This window comes from Phaenicophaeus curvirostris, chromosome 4 (assembly GCF_032191515.1).
Source record: "Phaenicophaeus curvirostris isolate KB17595 chromosome 4, BPBGC_Pcur_1.0, whole genome shotgun sequence".
NCBI lineage: Eukaryota > Metazoa > Chordata > Aves > Cuculiformes > Cuculidae > Phaenicophaeus > Phaenicophaeus curvirostris.
The window spans coordinates 7,497,717-7,515,329 of record NC_091395.1 but is presented as its reverse complement, the minus strand read 5'-3'; the positions used below and the strand labels follow the sequence as shown (position 1 = coordinate 7,515,329).

At 39.8% G+C, this 17,613-nt stretch overlaps 1 protein-coding gene across 1 annotated transcript in view; it reads right to left on the bottom strand.

Annotated features, from left to right (window-relative positions):
* Positions 1 to 541: 541 nt before the first annotated feature.
* The window catches only part of FAT4 (FAT atypical cadherin 4), a 141,251-nt gene continuing 124,179 nt past the window's right edge, over positions 542 to 17,613 (bottom strand). The window contains exons 13-17 of the mRNA XM_069854967.1: positions 15,841 to 16,020; positions 14,866 to 14,990; positions 13,515 to 13,732; positions 8,330 to 8,591; positions 542 to 3,966 (exon numbers count right to left, since the gene is read on the bottom strand). Coding sequence (XP_069711068.1) covers positions 2,084 to 3,966; positions 8,330 to 8,591; positions 13,515 to 13,732; positions 14,866 to 14,990; positions 15,841 to 16,020 — 2,668 coding nt within the window. The 3' untranslated portion in view covers positions 542 to 2,083. The remainder of the gene's footprint in view (positions 3,967 to 8,329; positions 8,592 to 13,514; positions 13,733 to 14,865; positions 14,991 to 15,840; positions 16,021 to 17,613) is intronic.

Here is a 17,613-nt window from a genome sequence, read left to right as displayed (position 1 = left end):
ACTAAACATACAGCTTTTTAACAGATGTTTAATTACAGCAGCTTCTCAGACTCCGAAATCATTTGTGATCTCTTGTTATTTCAGATGAAACTACTTACATACAAATGTGGGCTACTTTGGCTCATTATCTTTTCACTATTGTGGGGCAAGAAGAAGTTGGCGGCATTTTTATCCAAAAAGAGTAAGTTCCTCATTGCTGGTTCTGAGAAAAGCTGACCAAAAAACTCTAAATCAAATACGTAACTGATAAAAAAAACAACCAACCAAACAAAAAAAACCCCAACAAATAAACCTGAATTGTTATTCTTTTTCTAAGTTCTTCAAATAAAATACCACTATTTCACACTGTAACTTTAAAATTCACCTCTTGCCTGCAGTCTTAACTTTTTCACTCTTTTCTGAATTAAAAGATAGTAAAAGTGAAGATCATGTAGTGGAAAGTGAAGATCATGTAGTGGAAATTAGAGGAGGAAGAAGAGAAAAATGATTGCAATAACACACACTAAAGATTTTAAATAAATATTTTAATTCTATTATTGGCATTTACAGGTAGAAAGCATACAGTATGTTACAATTTTATCAAAACGTGAAAAATATGGATGTTACATAAGTAACAAATGTAAAAAAAGTATTTTTCTTACCTTCCCTGAAAGTAAGAAAACTATTCAGCATAGGAAAATATTGATATAAAAACACAGCTTAGGTAAAAAAAAACAAACAAAAAACTGAAATTTTTACACAGTACAATAGGTTCATCAGATCTGCACGAAGATGTAAGGACTTTGTGAGGTTCTAATTTACCTAAAACTTTAGGGAATTTTGGACAAACAGTAAGCTACATTAATGAATCTACAAGTAGTTTTCCCTCATATCCGCTTTGAAATGCTAGAGTGCAGTAATTTTCTATACAATAAATAATTCTTCAAAGTTTCCATCATAGAAAATCATATAATGCAGAAAATGCCACTCCAAGGTCACAAAGGCTAGGCAGTGCTTTAATAATAATTATGATAGTACTTATTATAGTGCTTTATAATGTCCGATTGTTTCAGATGAGTTAACTAATTAGTCCTTACAACACCCCTGTGAGGTAGGTGATGAAGTGTTTTTCCTACCTTTTCATAGTACAAATGGGAAAATGAAATCTGGGAAGAAGCACAGACTGCAGCAGCAGCACAGCCGAGACGAGAGGCCAAAAAATGTGGAAACAGATTTTTTTTTTTCCCCTCATTCCCATTGATTGTGCTGCTGTTATAAGCCAGGCTGCTTGGTTGGGCTGGGCTGATGAATGCCAATTGCTCCCCTTCTACTGGAAGCACTGAGGGAGGCGGGCAGGGACTGGGGTTAAGTATCCCCAAATATTTCATAAAGATTCAGAAGCTTTCACACAACTTTGTCAAAAAAACTCAAATGAAAAAAAAAAAAAAAAGGAAAAAACCCAAACAAACATATAAGCTGAAAAGAAAAAAACTCCTAAAGTGCTGACTGGCTTGAGCTGCTTCTAGCACCTCTTGTATGGAATAAGACTTAACAGCACTGTTGCCAGCGATTATTCAAGCTGATTTCATCCATAAAGTTACATGTGAGCAACTGCAGGATATGGTAACTACATTTTCTGAGACACCTTAATACTGTAACTCCTTCATTCAACATCCTTCTTCCACGCACTTCTTAAGGAAAAGTAAATCCTCAATACTCTTGCATCGTAAAACATGTTAGTAGCTGGAGACAATATGCACATCCTTCACAATTAAAAAAAAAAATTAGTTCATTTTCAGAACAAAACATTATTAATTTAAGAATCACAAACCAAACCATGGTAAATAAGAAACCCTTTTTGAAGGCTGCATGCCAAATATCTTGTTTTCAAATACAATGCATGCAGGAGAAATAAATCCATCTACGCATAATTAAATTAAAAATGTTTTGAGTCTCTTTCAGCAGCATAATGGTTATTATTTTTAAAGTCTCCTCCAACCAAACTGGCCTGCGGTGCAAATGCTGACCTTTGCTTTTCTACAACCATATAATGGTTTGACCAATCCCCATGGCTTTGCACTGTTGCAATACCAGGACAAAAAGCCTATACATACTGTTCTCCTTCCCCATCCTTGGAAATAGGCTTCGTTGTACCACCTTTGCTGTCTTCGCTCACCGCTGCTGTTGCTGCTGCTGTTTTTTCAGGAAGTGATGCCAAATCTTTAAAAACATCTACATAATGCCCGAATCCCGGGCCCCAGTTCAAGAGGTTGTCCCAGTTGAAGCTTCCCGCTTGCTGTCCCAGCTTCATGGGCAGGGAGCTCTCCCCTGGGCTGGTGGGGGTTGCCTGTGCCCCCACCGGGCCGCCCTCACCTCGGCGGCCAGGGTAGCGCCGGGGCTTCAGCCTGGCACCGTAGTTGTCCTCATCATCTGCATCAGACTCATTGACCTGGGATAACTTGGGCATCCTAGAGGTGTACGCTATGGGCTTATCCCTATCATACTCCATCTCCGAGCAGGTGAAGGACTCGTGAGAATCACTGTCAGAGGAGGACTCTGGTGCGGGAATACCATCGGCCGGGTTCCTCGTCCGGGACAGAGGCCTCCTGCAGTCCTCCTCAGAAGACGACCGGCCATGGTCTGCGCTGCAGATGCTGGGGTTTCTGGGGCGAGGGGTGTTCAGTCTCTCCACCTCTTCAATGGACAGCCCCACTGGAGGAGCAGTCTCCAGAGGGATCTGCCCAATGGATTGCTTCAGGCGGCTTCCCGGACGGGAACCATGGCTTGACATGGTCTGTGGACTCTTACTTCTCCTCCCCAGCCGAGTTGCATAGTTAAAAATTCCAGGCTGGCAGACATCGTTGTGCATCTCCAGTGGGCTCCCTTCCCTTATGGCGAGGTGCAGCTCCCTGGCTGGACTATGCCTGTAGAAAGTTGATGATTTGGAGAAGGGTGCGGGGCTGTGCCGAGACAGAGGGTTGGGAGTAGGGCATGCTGAGTGGCTTAAAGATGTTGTCCTCAATCCCTGCCCATAGGCAGGCTGGTAGGTCAAGCTGCTGGCTCCCAGAGGCATGGGAGACTGCCTTGCGAAGCCCAGTGGGCTGTGTCTCTGGATGGAGAACTTGGGTGTGTGGCTCCGAAACTGCTTGTAGTGCTGGATGATGTCAGCGTCCGAGGGGGCAATGCTGCTGGCATTGTCAATGTCATAGTGCTCGATTTCAGGCTCAGGGGAAGCCAGTGGAGCACTGGGAATTGTCTCCGTGGTGTGCGGGATGTCAGTCTCGTCATAGATGAGATATGGGTTTTCTCTTTCAATGATATCAGGTTTTGGGTTCCCTTCAGGCTGCTTCCTGACGGTCATGTCATCGCCATAGGGTGGGATGTTGTCAGGGTCATCAAATGCTACATTCTCGCTCCCTTTTTTCTTTTTCTCCTTCTTTTTCTTCTCCTCTTTCGGGGCTTTTGACTTCTTTCCTCGGCATTGGTTGCAGAGGATGAGGCTGAGGACCAGCAGTGCCAGGACAGTCGCGCAGCTGCCCACAATAGCCGGCACAGCCCAGAGGGGCAGGGACAACTCCGCAGGGTGCGGGGATGGGAGGCAGACGTGGCCACCACCATTGATCGCCGCTCTACACTCATGGCCTGGGGCGCACGAGACCCCCAGGCACGCCACTACTACCTCACACGTCCGTCCTGCATACGCCTCAGGGCAGCTGCAGGTGAAGCCGGCGTGCGTCCCAGGCTCACAACTGCCCCCGTTTTGGCAGGGGTTGGAGGCACAGGCGCCCGGTGGGACGCACTGGTAGGCATACCACTGGTTGATGCACATCAGCTCACCCCAGCAGGGACTGCTGGCGCAGACATTGGGGCCACGGCAGCCAATCTTCACCGAGGGGTCTGTTTTGGAGAGAGTGGCAAGGCTGTGCTTGCCAGCGAAGGGAAGGCTCTCTCTGCCGTACTTGATGTAAGAAATGCAGCCATCAAAGCCTAGGAGGAAAAGCAACAGTCACATGAGGACCAGAAGTCTGAGGATGCACTGTTAACAGAGGCCAAAGACACCCTAAGCATCAATATCACGCTAATGAGGAAAGCTTTTGATCAGCAGATGACAAGATACGCGGTGTGCCTCTTGCCTCCTGAAATGAAAACGGGAACTCAAATGCAGAAGCAACAAAATGGAAAACCCAGTACTACTATGGAGGTGATAGCCCTACGTTGTGATGTTGTTTTAAGCACTGCGCAGGGTAAATCATGCTGTTAGTACACACATGTACAAATATTTGTGATATTAACAATAATGGTGTAATATTTAAGTGACCACTTATTTCGCTAGAAGGATGGCCCATTTATAGCCGTGTCTGACAATCTGCACCGAATCATTTAGGCTCAGGTGTAAAGACCATTTTTTTGCTTCTGTTAAATATTTCCTCTTACATTATAATGACTGTTTTGTTCATAAACTTTCGATAACTTTTTAGGGTTCCTGTTAGATAGGACCTGAAATCTGCTTTTAAGCAGAACAAGATTAAGTAAAGGCTGGTCATGCCTGGAGCTTCTGACATAACTTCTATACGTGCACGTTTGAAAAGCAATGATTTTCACATCTAAGCCATGCGTACAAATTGAGATTAAAGATAAGAAAGCAATCAAATAATTTATCTGAAGATATTTCATGACACTTATACAAATGATACCAAATTATCTCAGTTCTTTTAAGTCTGACAAACAAGAATTCAGAAACAGATGATGGTCTTCAACATTAAAACTTCAAAGCAACAAAGTATTACCAGGTAAGTAAATAAAATGTACAAAACCCTGCAATTAAGATGCTGAAATAAACATAAGATGTTTTCTAGAAGGCTTATAAGACATTTTGCACTCCCATTGCTTTCACTAAATCTGAAAAAAACCCAGGCAATTGTAAGCAGAAGTCTAAATATAATTTGAAATGTTGATTTGGCTTTTCAGAATTCTATACACAGAAGAAGGAGCTACTGTCTGATTAGGAAGTATATATCTCAAGCGTGGGGACTGGGAATAAAGTTCAAATCAAGGAAAAATTGTAATATAAAATGAAATGAAAAAAATGTATTTTGAATAAAAACAGTTTGCTCACACGTAAACTCAACTTTGCTGCTCACTGAGCAGATTAGACCTGAGGTTTGCAATACAAATAGATACTTTTGTGATTGTAGCGTGCTTATGTGGCAATTAAACTAATCAGAGGAGGTCTGAAGGTTATATTGCTAGATCTTTATTAGAGAATATTTTTCAACTGGAGCAAAATTATCTTGACAAAATACTAAGAAATGAGAAAATAGTTGCATTTTGCAGAAATATTTATCTTTTCTAAAAATATATTGTTAAATTGACCCAATTTTCAATTTATAAACCCACTTCACTGAAGCTAAATGAAAGGCTGCATTGTTCAGTAAATAAGCTCAGAATTCAAATAGTTACCATAGGGAAACATCTATTCTAATAGTATTTAATGTCTTTAAAAATAGTTTGAACAATTATTCCTTCTAATGACTATATTCAATATACTTAAATACTTCTTTTTATTTCCTAATTTCCCTATGTTTTTAAAATATCTTATCATCCACACAGAGAAACCTGAGTGCAGCTGGCCTGGCTGTGCTAGCAGAAAACATTAGTTTCCATTCCCCCTTCCTTCTGTGCTTTTATTGCTCCCCCATTATTGCCCAGCGTGCCTAAGCTAAGCCTCCTGTCTTACTGTCTCCAACAATCATGGCAATACTTCTATGTTTCAGAATCTCAAGTGGCCTTTTCCCAAATTTCCCATAGCTTGGTTGTAGTACTACCCTGTCAGCAGTGATGCTGAGTTTCAGAGCTGGGAGAGCCCAGGGAGATGGGATTATCCCTGACCTTTGTACAGTGGTTGTGTGTGAGGCCGCAGGAAAATCCAGCCTTTTGCCATCCTCATAATTCTCCTCATTCCCAAGACTTAATTCTTTCTGCAAGTGTTTTAGGATAGTGCACCCTTATGCTGATTTCTGCTCCAAGTTGGGACAAAATGGTATGCAGAGATGTGTTTGAAAATTATGCTCTCAGTGTCCACATGCACAGTTGCTCATTTCTCCTTAACTTCTGATGGATTGGTTTTGGGATGCCATATGTGGTGCCAGGTTTATAGGAGGATGGTTTTCAAGACCAAATTTATCAGCTGTTATCAATAAAAATAATCAAAAAGGAGAAGGAAAGTGCCATTACTCAGTTCTGCAGCATTGTGTTTGGGTGAAAGAATGAACAGAAACAAGTTTTCTGTGTATTAGTAGTGTCAGAGAAAGGTTCATTCCTGCAGACATTGCTGGAATGGAAGAACAGCCACTATGAATGGTAACTTTGTGGATAATTGTGGAAATCTCTGTAAAAACAGGCAAGTACAGAGATAAATGTTGTGAATATTTACTCTGTTGTGAAACATCAAATATACTCAAGTTGTATGATGTGATACAAAATATTTATAATCTTCAAAGTATGTTGCTTTAAAATTTGAACACCCCCTGACGTCAGAAATGAAATACGAGTAAGTATCAACATCAACTATGTTTTCCTGAGAGATGCAAGTTAGGTGGAACATGAAAGAGCTATCTAAGCTTTGCAAGCATGATATCTCTGTGTTATTTCCATTCTGAAAGAGAGGTATTTTATTTCAGCATAACTTATATTTTCATTTTCTCCTGTTTTTACATTCCCAAACAAAGAGGAAATTAAGGATTTAGGTTTAGGTGAGAGCACAAGCAAAATGGATGATGAACTTGCTGCATGCTTGGTGGTCCCTTGCATTAGTGATGTAATAAACAGAAACTGGGATTTTCTCAGGTCTATCTGGGTTTGAAAATGTTATTGGATATACCAGTTTCACAGCCCTGGAATTGTCACCCATGTGTTTTTGTCTGCCTTTAACAGTACTGCAGATATTTTTGACTCTCTGAGTTCATGCAGAGTTTTATACCTCCCCCTTGTAAATCCTTGGTATGTCTTACACAATGTAATCCAACATTAAAATAAAATAAAATCACATGAATAAGAGATTTTGGATTCTGTATTGCTAATGGAAGCCAGACTTTCCTAATTTGTCTGCCACAGCATCAAGCAGTGGTGAGATTTTAGTGTCCTCAATTTTCTTTGTTCCAGCTTTCCTAAAAGCCTCTGACTTTTCCATGCATACACTGCTCATAAAACATACATGTAAAAATTGCAAAGGTAAACATAGTATTCAGATGATTTCATACCTCATTTCATACAAATGCAGAATACACAAATGTGAAGTCCGAATTCGCTCCACTCAAAGAACTTTTATCTGATTGCAAGTCTTGAAGTCAGGAAGATTTTTCAATCTAAAAACTCTGTGAAACCTACATCTGCACTGTCTGGAGTATCTCACGGTTTTACATTTTCCATCTTTACTTATCACTGGGGGAATGATATTAAATATATGTTACCTACTTCTTTTGCCAGCGTTGCTTTAACTCTTAAGGGAGATTGATTTACTTCTTAACAGCTAGATTTTGGTCAGAGGATGGTTCCTTATTGTCCTGGGTTTCTGTTGCTCAGAAATAAATCCTATTCTTCATTTGACAGCAGGAAAAAGCAGGAGGAAGTTGAGTTTCAGAAAAGATTTTAATCATATTAAAACCAGGCTAAATCCTGCAGTACTTACCAAACCCCTACAGAGACAAAGTTCTCATTTAGCATTTTTGCCCAGGTTAAAGATTTTCTAGATTCTGACCCAGGTGAATAATAGATCCTTTTTTCTCCATTAGCATAACAAAATAATTACAACTGATTTACAGACAAGCAAGCAAAACCACCCCCCATGTCCAAAAAGCCCTGCAGATGGAGTGCCTGCTTTGGAAACAAGAAGGCTACAAAGTGTATTGAAGCAATAAAGTCTGCAATCCTTACTCATTCAATTTGCAGTTTTCCTGGCAAAGTACAGAAGTATAGTAGTTACTAATAATTACAGTACATTCTGCAACCTTTAAGCAAATAGAGACCGTTGTCTGCTCAAAGGGTGGGTGCTGGTCTCTTCTCCCAAGTAACAAGTGACAGAACAAGGGGAAATGGCCTCAAGTTGTGTCAGGGGATGTTTAGATTGAATATTGGAAATAAATTCTTTACTGAAAGACTAGGAGAAACACTGGAAAAGTCTCCTTCCCCGGAGGTGTTAAAAAAATGTGTAGATGTAGAACTGTGGGACATGGTTTAGTAGTCATGGCAGTGTTGGGCTGACAGTTGGATTGGACGATCTTGGAGGTCTTTTCCAACCTTAATGATTCTATCTGCTTACATGCACTATATTAAAAAAAATAATAAAAATTACCTGCAACTGTGCTCTTGAAGGGTTGGCTTGATGGGATTCCTCCCAAAGAAATAGTAAGAACGTTTAGTCCACCAAAATCTTGTGTGGCATGATGAATGTCTCGATTATGAGTCTTGTCAACTGACAGGATAGTAGCAGACCCATTCTTCTCAATGAGTACTGAATGCCACTGGCCATCTGCAGCATACACTTCTGGAATATTTCTCTCCACTTTCCCAGCAATTCCAGCATCAGATATGTAATGCACTTTCCCACCTTTTATCTGATCAGAAAAGAGTAAAACGTGTAATTTTAAAATGATACACACATAACCACTCTTAAACATCCATAACCAATGTAACGCCTATTCAGTACAGCTACAGTAACACATGGCTTTGGTTTTAATAGGAATCCTAGGTACATTTTTCCCCAAATGTTTGTTTTGTACTAAAAATGCATTAATTATTTACCACTAAAAACTTAGCTGCGCTTAAATACATCATTGCATCTGTAGAAAACTTGGAGCTGCCATCCGGGCTAATCTCATAAGAGAAAAACCTATTGACAGGCCAGTAACAAGATGCACACGTGACAAAATATTTTAACAAATAAAAGGATAATTCTTCCTCTTCAATGCAAGTGTGGAAAATGCTTTGCAGAGTCAACAGATGTTGTCTTTGCCCCAAATCCTTGCATTTAGTTTTCATTACAATGCAGTAGGAATATATATGGCATGGAAGGACTTGAACAAGATTCCTATTTTCTACACAAGTTTGCTGCTAATTTGCATTTTGTTGTATTTTAGAAACCTTTCTGAAGAGTTGCAAAGTGTATTTTTTGGTGTGAATTTTCAAATAGTGCTTACTTGAGCAAACTGCTTTTAAACTTGTGAGCTGTCAGATGTAAAGGTACTACTAAATTTCACAAAAACCTTTTTGGCTTTTCCTTTAAGAATGATGACTCGCAATTCCACTGTATCATGAGATGCAGGAATCCAAACATCTTTATTACCTTAATATTAAATGATTCCAAAATGTGACAGCACATATTCTGCATTTCAGATACAGGAATTCAAAAAAAACCCTGGAGCCTACAGGAAAGCTGGAGAGGGGCTCTTTATCAGGGACTGTAGTGACAGGATGAGGGGTAATGGTTTCAAGCTGAAAGAAGGGAGATTTAGATTAGATATCAGGAAGAAATTTTTTACTGCAATAGTGTTGAGGCACTGGCACAGGTTGCCCACGGAAGTTGTGGATGCCCCATTTCTGGAGGCATTCAAGGCCAGGCTGGATGAGGCTTTGAGCAACCTGATCCAGTGAGAGGTGTCCCTGCCCATGGCAGGGGGGTGGGAACTAGATGATTTTTAAGGTCCCTTCCAACCCAAATCATTCTATGATTCTATCCAAACCTACCAGCTTCTCAAACATTACACAGGAGTCAGGTATATCAGCAGATCTCCTAAGAGCATACAGACTTCTGTACAGCTCACATAGGATGGCTCTGCAACCAGTTGCAAGTTTTTTCCATACTCTGTACGTTTGGTCTTACATGTTAAATAAGAAGATTATTTCCTCTCCCATGTTCCTCGCTACAGCTCAGTTGGTCTGTGACCTGGAACATGAGCATGCAGAACGTGCTCACACATAGTCCAGGCAAGGTCAAAGCTCCAGATTTGTTGTGAGCTCTCTAACCCTTGCACATTTTGTTCCAGGAAAAATAACATTCACCTGGGAAGAACTGTGAGGTGACACACTGGCTACAAGAATGCTGCTTTCCTTTCCAGAAGCTGTTAAATGCTCTGGATTTACTTCTTTAGTGATGCAATCTGAGCACTTTCTTCATACAGATCAGCTTTAACATGGCTGCAAGACCAAGCTCATGTCTTGGCAGCAGCCTGAGCTGAATGTATCTAGCACGTATTCTACTTGGATCAAGAAATACAATGATTAATATGAGCACATACTTCATTTATAAATGCAATAATGTGAATTATTTGAAATTGTATTGTTTGAAGGACTCTCTGACAAATATGCCCCTCAGAGATAAGATGTTTTCATTACTAGCAAACATAGGTGGCATAGAACTAAACTATCAATAAGCACAAAGAAAATCACACATTTGGAAATGCAGTCACATTGACTATTATAACGTATTAAACAATTGCTGCAATCAAAAGTATTTATAAGAAGATCAACTGGGCAGAATCCATACATATATATAGGTCTGTAACATGTAATTGGTTTGTTAGTCTTAGTTTTTCTTTCATGCTCCATGAAAACAGTAGCTTCTATTTTGGTCTTTGTGTAAGCTGAAAATAAATAAACCACATCAGACAATATCCTCTAAACTTATGGGAAGACTAAGGACATATCTGTAACTTCTAATTCCACATTAGAGAAGAACTATAAAATTATTTACCTGTCAGCAACTGGTATTTTCCATACTGACATATGACTTTCTAGTTCTATTCCTGTTTCTTTAAAATTGCATATGACTAATGTTAACAGACTCATAAATAATATACTAGTGGCATTTGGAAATTCAAGAGACAAGACTGGTCCATGAATTCTTCAACCAGGAAAAACCCCAATGTTCTTCTCAATTCCTTGAAGCACAACCTATTTCTAAATTTGAAAAAAATTATGATGCTGACAACGTTGAGTAACACCCATTTCTGGGTTTTATTTAAATGGCATTGCAACTGACAAATAAAACATAATGAAAAGAATAAGCCACTAAAGCAAACATATTCCTAACTACAAGGATGATTCAATTTTCCTGATATTATGAGTCTCCTTTACTGAACTAATTGCTTCTTATTTGTCTTACATCTGAGCACTGGCCTTTACAAATTTATAGCCCACTGGATGAGATATCATTTAAATGAGTTACATTCTGATTTATTCCTACAACTTGATAAGTGCATAGAATAAATCAGAATGTTTTGGGTTGTAAGGCACTTTTAAAGATACCTAGTCCAACTCCATGTGCCTGCCCAGGCAGGGACATCTTTCACTATATCAGGTTGCTCAAAGCCACATCTAACTTGACTTTGAACACTTCCAGGGATGGGACATCCACAATTTCTCTGGACAACCTGTTCCAGTGTCTCACCATCCCAATATATGCATATGTTAGCTCGTATTGCTTACATGTAATTCACGTTCTCTATGCGTACAATTCATAGATCTCAGGGCTACAGTTATGCTAATTTAATCCGATTTCAGATGAGATTTTCAGCTAAACCAAGGCAAGCAATTTCATCTTTAATGTGCTGTATTTATCCCATTACTAGGAAAACAAGCTGTGATAAAGAATAAGGAAGCCCGTACCCTCTTACTTTTTGTGGGTTTGGGGTGGGAGGGAGCATTTTCCATATGTATTTGACCATTGTTTAATTTAATCTGCTAGGTTTTATATATTTCCTGGATAAAGGATCCCTTTCTATCATAATGACCTCTCTTGGGTTCTTTCAGGGAAGTTTACCTCCATCATTTAGTGAATCAGCTGCTCGCAATCTCAGTGGGTCTGATTTGTTACCATATGTCTCATTTTACTCCAATCCCAGCTACACCAAACACAGTTAAATACAAGAGGAAAAAGGTGGAAGCTTGGAAGTAGCCATGATTTGTTGCCTTTCCCTAGCAGTTTAATACTAAAAATAGCAGGTTTTCTCTGAATGCTTACACTTTGGATAACAACCATATTAAAAAGACCAAAATCATGTTATAAAATTGTCTGTTTTGAACACTGACAAGACAGTTGTAAACAGAGGTCCCTAAAAACCATCTTCCACACTAGGAGAGACTGGGCTGGCTTCACTGATATCTTGGGCCACCACTGAGGGAAGTGGTTGTCGTGATACCTATGCCGGGTATAAGTGGCAGTGCAGAAGCCATACCGTTCTAACTAAAGTGAAATTACTACAGTTTTATTAACTAGCATCACGTGGGAACTTTTTGGCAATAATCAATACAGTGATGTTACCTCTCCTTCCTTAAACTGCCATCATCTGTTACCAGCAAACCTCCACTCTTTGCCTTTGCACAGCTGGGTCTGGGACTTGACACCCTCTGCTTGCTTGTATAACTTCACCAATATTAACAATAATAACACTGTTTGCATAAACACACCACCAGTGATTTCAGCCAGGAAAGGCAACTTTATTTTTAATTTTTTTCAAACAATGCTTGTAGAGCCGACCTAGCAAATTCTACTAAGGGGAAAAATGTAGTATTTATTTTTTTTCTCTCTGGAACTCAAAATAATGAGATCTTATCTGTTAATATGATTGAGGCAGAAACTTCCTATCAAATGATGTGGTAAAAGTGTACGCCAGGGAAGAAATACGTTGATGTGTCAGGAAAGCTGTGTACCTCTGACCAGGCAGGTGGAGAATATCCGTGGGGCTGAAGCTTAGAAAGTGTGAATTTCTGTATGAGTTTCTTTAAAAGTCAGGGAAAAAAAAATTGGAAAGCCTTACAGCAGTCAAGGAAACTTGGATCTTACACCAACCCAATAAAGGGGCTTGCCAACATCACTGCTGTACTCATTTAGAGTTATGAGTAAATGGACTGAGTCATAGCCAGAAACTGAACCATTGCTTTCTCTTGAGAAAGGTAACTTCTGCAGCAATAAACTCTTTAGGAAAAAAAACCAAAACTGTGTGGCATTTAAAGCATTAATTCAGCTATGTATCTTAAAATAATTTGATATTGACATTGGTCTATGGGTAACCTGATGAATTCAAGTTATCCCTCGCTTCCTAGTTTGATAAGTGTGAACCATGCTAGTAGGAACTAATGAAAACTTTTTGGCAATCATTTGCTAGCTTAAGGAAGGTCTGGGTTTGAGGCCTGAAAAATCAGAAGATAAAAGGCCAATAACAAAATGATTTGTTCTGTACAGCGTAACTTAATGACGATAACAAATATGGCAGTGAGTACTGTTCCTGTGGCCTTCAAACAGTCACTATTTGGAGTCTAGACAAAACTGATTAGATACAAAACCATCAAGATCTTCTGATACCCTGGCAAATAGCAAGGGAATTGTTGAGAAGCTGAATGATACTGGAGCAGTGCCTAGCCTCAGTTAAAGACCTAATACTTTATAAAGGAAACAGCAAGAGTAATGGAAAAATGTAATTTTGATCACCATGCACAAAGCAGTCCAATCAAATCGAATTCAGCATTAGCTGTAATCTTACCTTCACAGTAGTGAAGTTGCTGCTTTCCTGGACGTGAAGTAAAATGCCGTTCTCGCTTCTTGTCCTGAACTTCACTTCCAAGCGGTTCACGTTTGGGGGTCCCAGGCCAGTGCCTCGAGTGCTGTGCCTCATCATGTATTCTCGCTTCTCGTTTGGGCTAATGCGGTAATCAAGTCGTCCTTTGCCTTCTAGCGATAAGGCAGTGTCAGCAGTAATATCTGGGACAAGGATGGGGAAATACTGAGTACACAGCTCATTACAGCCAGTGATCATCTGCCTAACAACGACCATTTTCTTTCAGAGCAGAGATCAAGTTCAGAGCAGGTCAGGGGGCACAGAAGGAGTGAATGGCAATTTCAGCCTCTCTATTCTTTGGCTTCGACGAGAATGTGTCTTTGAGAGTGGGAGTGTGCTAGTAATTTACTGCTGCTATCAGTCAATAGTAAATTAAAACTCACTAGGGAACAAGTGAGGGAGTAGGGAAAAAAATTTGGCTCTCAGAACTGTAATTCCTTCCCAGGGATGTTACTGTTTCCATTACTGCAAGCAGGGTTTGATGATATATTGAACTCTAAGCTCTTCAGGGCAGAGATAATGACTTTCTATTTGTTCTGGCATTAAAAAAAAAGAATAAAAAATGGCAGAGCATTGACTACCAAATGCTGTTAAAATTATGGCTAAATTCTTTTGTAAACCAGTGCAATAAAAGCATATAAATCAGCTATACAATAATCGGATATGTAAGAAAACAAAGACAAAGTCATTATACTACAACTACATGGAAATAAATCACTTTGCTCTCCTAGACAATCCCATATTACTTTACAGAGCTGTCCATATGTGAGCTAATAACCATGGAGTGTAAATGGCTTGCTTTCATTTACATTTACCATATTTTCTTGCATATAATCTGGTGGTCATTTGCTTAAAAGGCTGGCTATTAGCAGGAGAAGCTATAAGCACATGCACACAATGTTTATGTGAAAGGAAGAGTTTTTCTTTACCCTCTTACCTCCCCATAGCAGACAAATCCCTCCTGTGGGATAGTTTTATTTTAGTGACTGATTAAAACTACTGCTTCTCAATAATGCATAAACGAGTGCAAGCTACCTGAAATGTGATATACAGACCAGAAAACATGCAATTTGCTGCGAATTTTTAGCTCATGAAAGGATGACAATCTGTTGTGGGCTTTTCCTTCAAAATTATCTAAGACACAAGCATACTGCTTGTTTTCATTATTTTATAAAATTCGTTATCCCATCCCCCTGAAAAGAAACTCTTAGTGGTATCTGGTTAAAACATAGTTGGGTGCACATTAAAGAGAAAATCAGTAAAACCTTCTCCTTACATTTTTCACAGTGCTTTCCCGTCAGTCCATCTTTGCAGTGACACTGCTGCCATGACCAGTGATCAACACAGGTGCCACCATGCTGGCAGGGGCTGGTTGTGCAAGCACCTTCTAGTCTGGGGCACCTAAAACAAATCAGAATAGCAGATGCTGAAGAACAGACACACTAAGAAGGAGAGAAAATGTGCTGGGAAGTGTCCTGCCCCCAGAAATGTGACAATGGAGAGGTTCTTCTCCATACACAGCTCATGTTTCTAAGCAGATTCCAATTTTAAGCATCAAGTTAAAATGGTTTTATGAAAGAGAATGGAACACAGAGACAGTTAAACTCTTACTCTCTGTTATGTAAGAGAAGAAGAAACTCTTCTAGGTGCTTTTTATGCTGCAGAGCTCTAGAGACTTCTTATTTCAATAAGCAGTACTAAGTTCAGGGTTGAAAGAGGAAGGATGAGCTAGCAAATTTGAACACAAGACTGACATAATTCCTACAACTGTGACTTCAAACACTGAGACTGAAGAAATGATACTATCGGATAGTCCATCATTTCTAATACAGCAATTTGAGGATATGAGGGAAATCCAGTGAGAGGCAAAGTGATAGAACAGACATTGTGGGTTAAGAAGAAGTAAGAGGGAGTATAGATTTAGTGAACCTTGTGAGTACAGTCAAACCCAGGTGCAAATTATAAAGAAATCCAGTAACAGGGATACTCTGTTTCAGTCTGCAAAGCAACATTAAGAATAACTCGCGTTAGAAATGTAATAATTTTGCTTTTTTGAAGCCTTTGGAAACTTTTGTGAGCCTTTCATCCAAATTCACTTTCTTAAATTTTTCACACTTTACAATAAATTCTACAGCCATTTTTTTTTTACAAGAAATATCTGAAGGTGTCTGAATAGAATAGCATCTGACTTTCACGACAGCTTCCTTCATTTTAAATGCAGTCCATTCAATACCATATATAGCAGACATACTGATCTAAGATTCCTTGAGCTGCCAAAGCCTGGCTGGGTTCCAGGGGACGTCCATTGACTGCAAACTCCATTATACAGCCCACGAAATCATGGCTTTCCACTTGTCCTCTCCTTTGAAGGATGGGCTCTACAGACCTGATGCCACCAACAGTAACTCGATTAGGTTGTACATCGAGAGTCCTATAAAAGAGTCAGAAAAATAATTTATCAGTATCAGACATTAAGATAGCAATGACAACATAGGAACTGCAACCACCAGCTATGGTCTGCAGCTAAAATTCCTCTTCTAAAATTCATGCTTTACATTTGGAAGGGGAGACAGAGAGATCAGTAGCACTTGAACTAACAGTTACAATAGACGTGACTCTAAATTCATACTTGGCTGCTGCATATCAAAATACCTATTCACTTGACTGAGCAGCACGCTTGAAATCATAATGAATAGGTTTTTACTCAATTATTGTTTAAAGTGTAGATGATATTTAAATAGCTGGAAGATGGAACCATTATTTTACGAAGATATAACACCTTAGCTAGTGAGGAAACCATGTGTGACAGGAAATATGATTGTGATTATCATAAGAAATCAGGAAAAGTGATTGAGATTCAAGTTACTGTTATCTCCAAAGAGGATCTAAAGATGAGACAGAAAGGCTTCTGATGTAGTTATGGGAAACACAAGAAAAAAGGTTTGTTCTCTTTATTCTTAATGTTTTAAAAGAAAGTAGTAATCAAATGATATAATTCCTTCCACCTTTATAAGAAATGAGAGGTGCAGTTTAAACAAACAAAAAACCAAATACAAGACCCCAAATCTATGTCCAAAAAGGAGTGCTGGAGTGAAAGAAAGGTGCTGTCAGAGTAATAGCATTTTGACTGAGCCTGCTTTTGGCAAGATAGATACAATTCAAAATGTAAAAGCAGAGCAAGTCTTGCTAAAGATTTGTAGCACTAAACATTGTAGAATTTCAGACTGTCAGAGTAGTGCTGTATATTTAAGAGAGTCGATCATAAAAAATATATTTGCATTTTCATAGAATCAGAGAATAGTTTGAAATTGGAAGGGATCCTTAAAGGTCACCTAGTCCAACCGCCCTGCCATAAGTAGGGACATCTTTAACTGGATCAGCTCGCTCAGAGCACCATCCAACCTGACTTTGAATGTTTCCAGGGCTGGGGCACCTACCACCTCTCTGGGCAACCTGTTCCAGTGTTTCAACACTTTCATGCAAGAGATTTCTTCATATATCTGGTCTAAATCTACCCTCTTTTAGTTTATAACCATTACTCATTGTAGTATTGCAACAAGCCCTGCTAAAATGTTTGTATTCATCATTCTCATAATCCCTCTTGAGGTACTGCTATAGAGTCTCCCTGCAGCCTTCTTGTCTCCAAGCTGAACTCAGCCTGACTGTCTCAGCCTGTCTTCATAGGAGAAGTGTTCCACCCCTCAGGTCGTTTCTGTGGCCCTCCTTTGGACACTCTCCAACAAGTCCATGTCCTTCTTGTGCTGAGGACTCCAGAGCTGGATGCAGTACACCAGGTAGGGTCTCACCAGAGCAGAGTAGAGGGGCAGAATCACTGTCCTCAACCTGCTGACTGTGCTTTTGATGCAGCCCAGGATAGAGTTGGCCTTCTGGGCTGTGAGAGCACATTGTTGGCTCATGCCCACCTTTTCATCCAACAGTATCCCCAGGTCTGTCTCAGCAGGGCTACTCTCAATCCATTCTCCACTCAGCCTGTATTGATCCTGGGGGTTGCCCTGACCCAGGT